Source organism: Acyrthosiphon pisum, unplaced genomic scaffold, assembly GCF_005508785.2.
Source record: "Acyrthosiphon pisum isolate AL4f unplaced genomic scaffold, pea_aphid_22Mar2018_4r6ur Scaffold_21280;HRSCAF=23512, whole genome shotgun sequence".
In the NCBI taxonomy this organism is placed as follows: Eukaryota; Metazoa; Arthropoda; class Insecta; order Hemiptera; family Aphididae; genus Acyrthosiphon; species Acyrthosiphon pisum.
The window spans coordinates 19243-22763 of record NW_021770730.1 but is presented as its reverse complement, the minus strand read 5'-3'; the positions used below and the strand labels follow the sequence as shown (position 1 = coordinate 22763).

General features: G+C 35.5%; 1 protein-coding gene across 1 annotated transcript; it reads left to right on the top strand.

Moving 5' to 3' along the window:
- The first annotated feature begins 1881 nt into the window (after positions 1 to 1881).
- On the top strand, positions 1882 to 3072 carry LOC103308161. Its single transcript, XM_008181103.1, has one exon. It carries the CDS (start codon positions 1882 to 1884, stop codon positions 3070 to 3072), a length of 1191 nt encoding a protein of 396 aa, XP_008179325.1.
- Positions 3073 to 3521: the final 449 nt, after the last annotated feature.

Below are 3521 nucleotides of genomic sequence, written 5' to 3'. Positions count from 1 at the left end.
GGCGTAATTTGGTTAACATTTTTGGTGTTGCAAAAAAAAAAAAAAAAAAACAAACATTAAAATTAAATAAATAAGTATATTCAACAAGTGTCATTATTTATTTATATTATAATTTACAATATTTTTATTTTAAACTTAATTTTCGGCTATTCACAGAGGAATTATTGTTGAATTCATCAATGACTTCTTCTATATTGATATTTCTTTTTTTTTCAATTTGTAATGCACCAAGATTACTTAATCGTTCTTGACCCATTGTGGTCCTCAGATAAGTTTTAAGTCTTTTTAGACATGAAAATGATCTTTCACAGCTGGCAGTTGTAGTGGGTATGGTAAGAAATATACGAATAATTGATGTTAAAATCGGAAATCCATTTTGAAAATCATCATTCTTAATAAATTCTATTTTCTTTGCCATAGTACTAGTTGTTTCTATGTTGGTCTATGTTTCTACGTGTAGGTAACAACGGCAACCATGAGTAATATAAAATATTATTAAACTGTACTTCTTGATTAAAATAATAAAATGTACCTACTATACATAGGTACGAGGGGTAAATACCTGACAGAAGTTTTGTACACCAGATTACTGATTTCAATGATTATACCTATGATTACCCATGATTCACTACAAAGATTACCTATGATTACCTATGATTACCCATGATTACCCCTATGATTACCATCACCTTGTACACTGATTACCCTCAAGGTGTTTACCCCTCGCATAGGTACTAGAAATATTATTGTTTAATCAATTAAAATAAACAAAATACAATGAAAATTAATTCAAAATACACATACTACATAGTACATACATTAACATAACGATACCTATATAGTATATATCCGATAACATAGTACGATAATATCGTACACCTTAATAAAACTGATATAAAACTTGTTAGTTTATCTTTCGACGCAATAATATATAAAATTTAAAATCCATAGACTTATAAAAATAACTTAAGTATACGTTATAGATACGACGTCTTTATAATATAATTGGAATTATCCAAGTCGTTAATTTAAAATCTTTACACAGGTAAATTTGGCGCAAATTAGCTGCCTGAAAAAACATACCTTTTTTATTTTGGCGCAAATGGGCTGTACCCAAACCGAATTAATTTTGTTTGGCGCAAATGGGCGATGCCCTAAAATTCCGACTGGCTGTTACGAAATAATTGCTTTGGAAGCAAAAATACGGGAACTTTTGAAAGACGTCGGTGTACGTTTTTTTAATCTGTCGACCGATAACAGTACGCTGAAATGCACGCTGCATTGTAATAGTGAAATCGACTTAAACGTTGACGATAGCATTGCACCGTTATTGGGCTTCGATAGGCGAATTTCGGCGCGCGATCGTAGGCATGAATCCGTTCGTGTGGTGAAAATTATGAATGTCAACACGATAAAAGTCGAATGCAACTTGGCTTTGGGTTCATTCGACAACGGACGGCAATCGCACACGATACACGAATTTTATCCGGTCGTCCCGCCTGGTTATAAAATAGTCGAAATACCAAAGTATTGCGTGCTTTATAAACTGAAAACAAATACGATTGATTACGTGCGAGTATCGTTGACTGACCAAAACGGAAAATCGATTGATTTTCGCGGTGAAACTGTGAACGTTCGGCTCCTTATAAAAAATGGGTTTGAAGTTTAATGTCGATAAATACGCGGTCGTCAATGGTGACGCCCGCATTAAAGCTACGGCTGTCGACAGACGCACACCGCAGTACACCAAGGTTACACCCCGTTCGTAAAAAAGTTAATAATATTAAAAAAAATAACAATTTGACATTAGTTAATCGTAAAATTTTACGCTTAATTGCCGGAAAGTAAATATATATTACGTATTAATATTACGCGCACACTATGGACAAATCATTCTTGGATGTGGGCGGAGCGTACGTCAACGAATCTCCGATACGAGAAATGTTTTTACATTCGTTTTTACCGTTTTCCTCGTCCGCGCTCAACAATGGCGATGAAATTCGAAAATCCATTCAAAATCGCGATGCACACACGCTGCCGAGCGATAGTTTTATCTATATAGAGGGTAAAACAACAAGACCTGCAGAACTTAAAACTGAGATAACAATCGCGCATAACGGTTTGACTAATTTGTTTACCGAGATGAAAAACGAAATAAACTCTACAGAAGTACAGCGGGTTAAGAAACCGGGGATTACCAGTGCCATGAAGGGGTATTGCTCGTATTCGCCCGCCGATGAGAATGTCTTGCAAAACGTTGCTTGGGATATCACTAACAAAAATGTCAATTTCATGAAAGACGACACGTTCAGCGGTTGTATCCCATTAAAACATGTTTTCGGTTTCTGCGAGGACTACAAGCGTATACTGATAAATTGCAGTCGACAACTGATATTGAACAGATCGATGTCGGATGCGAGCGCTCTACATTACACCAGCGTGGTAGGCGGCGACATGGCTACCGAGGCGGTTAAGGCTATGGCGGCTAAAGTCAGAGTTCAGCTAACGCGAGTGTTGTGGAAAGTACCAGTGATCAAAGTCGACGATCGGGAGAGGTTGAAGCTGATGAAAATCATTGATAGCAAAAAAATGATAAATTGTGATTTTAGAAATTGGGAACTTTGCGTGTACCCAAATCTACCGCAAACGAGCAAACACTCTTGGATGGTTAAAACTTGTTCGCAGGTTGAAAAACCTAGGTGTTTAATAATCGCTTTTCTCACCAATACGCCGGGAAGCGTGACGGACGGTTATAGCGGCGATTACGATGCGTGTTCGCTGACAAACGTTAAAGCATATATTAATTCGGTCGAATACCCGTACGAGGATTTCAACGAGAGTTTCGACAAAAACCTGTTTACGATGTTCTATCAAAATTATATCGATTTCCAAAAACATTATTACGAGATTGATAGCTCTCAACCGTGCCTGTCGAGAGAAAAATATAAAGAATTGGGACCGTTTATCTGCATAGATTGTTCACGGCAAACCGACGATGCAAAAATTTCTAATGTGGATCTCTGTCTTGAAATAGAAGCATCCAATAATTTTCCCGCTAACACAGCCGCCTAGCTACTGCCTGGTTATTCACGATCGCGTGATTCAATACAACCCGTTTACCAGTGAAGTTAGAAAACTATAATAATTAACTTATTATAAAAATACATCCGACTCTTGTACGGTATATATGTGTTCGCATTTTACCATAGGATGTATACAACACTTATAATATATTATATAAAAATAATATATGTAATATCGAATATGTTTTGTAATTTTGTGTTTGTAATAAATGAAATAATAAAAAATATGTAACGTCTTTTTTTTTTCTTCTAAAATATTATATTTGATAAATATATATCTAATATATAAAATTCTCGTGTCACAGTTTTCGTTGCCATACTCCTCCGAAATGGCTTGACAGATTTTGATGAAATTTTTTGTGCATATTCAGTAGGTATGAGAATCGGCTAATATCTATTTTTCATACCCCTAAGTGATAAGGGTTGTCCATAAAAAAA

What these genes read in the sequence shown, in the direction of transcription:
- LOC103308161 (XM_008181103.1), top strand. Translation starts at nt 1,882, where the DNA reads ATGGACAAATCATTCTTGGATGTGGGCGGAGCGTACGTCAACGAATCT.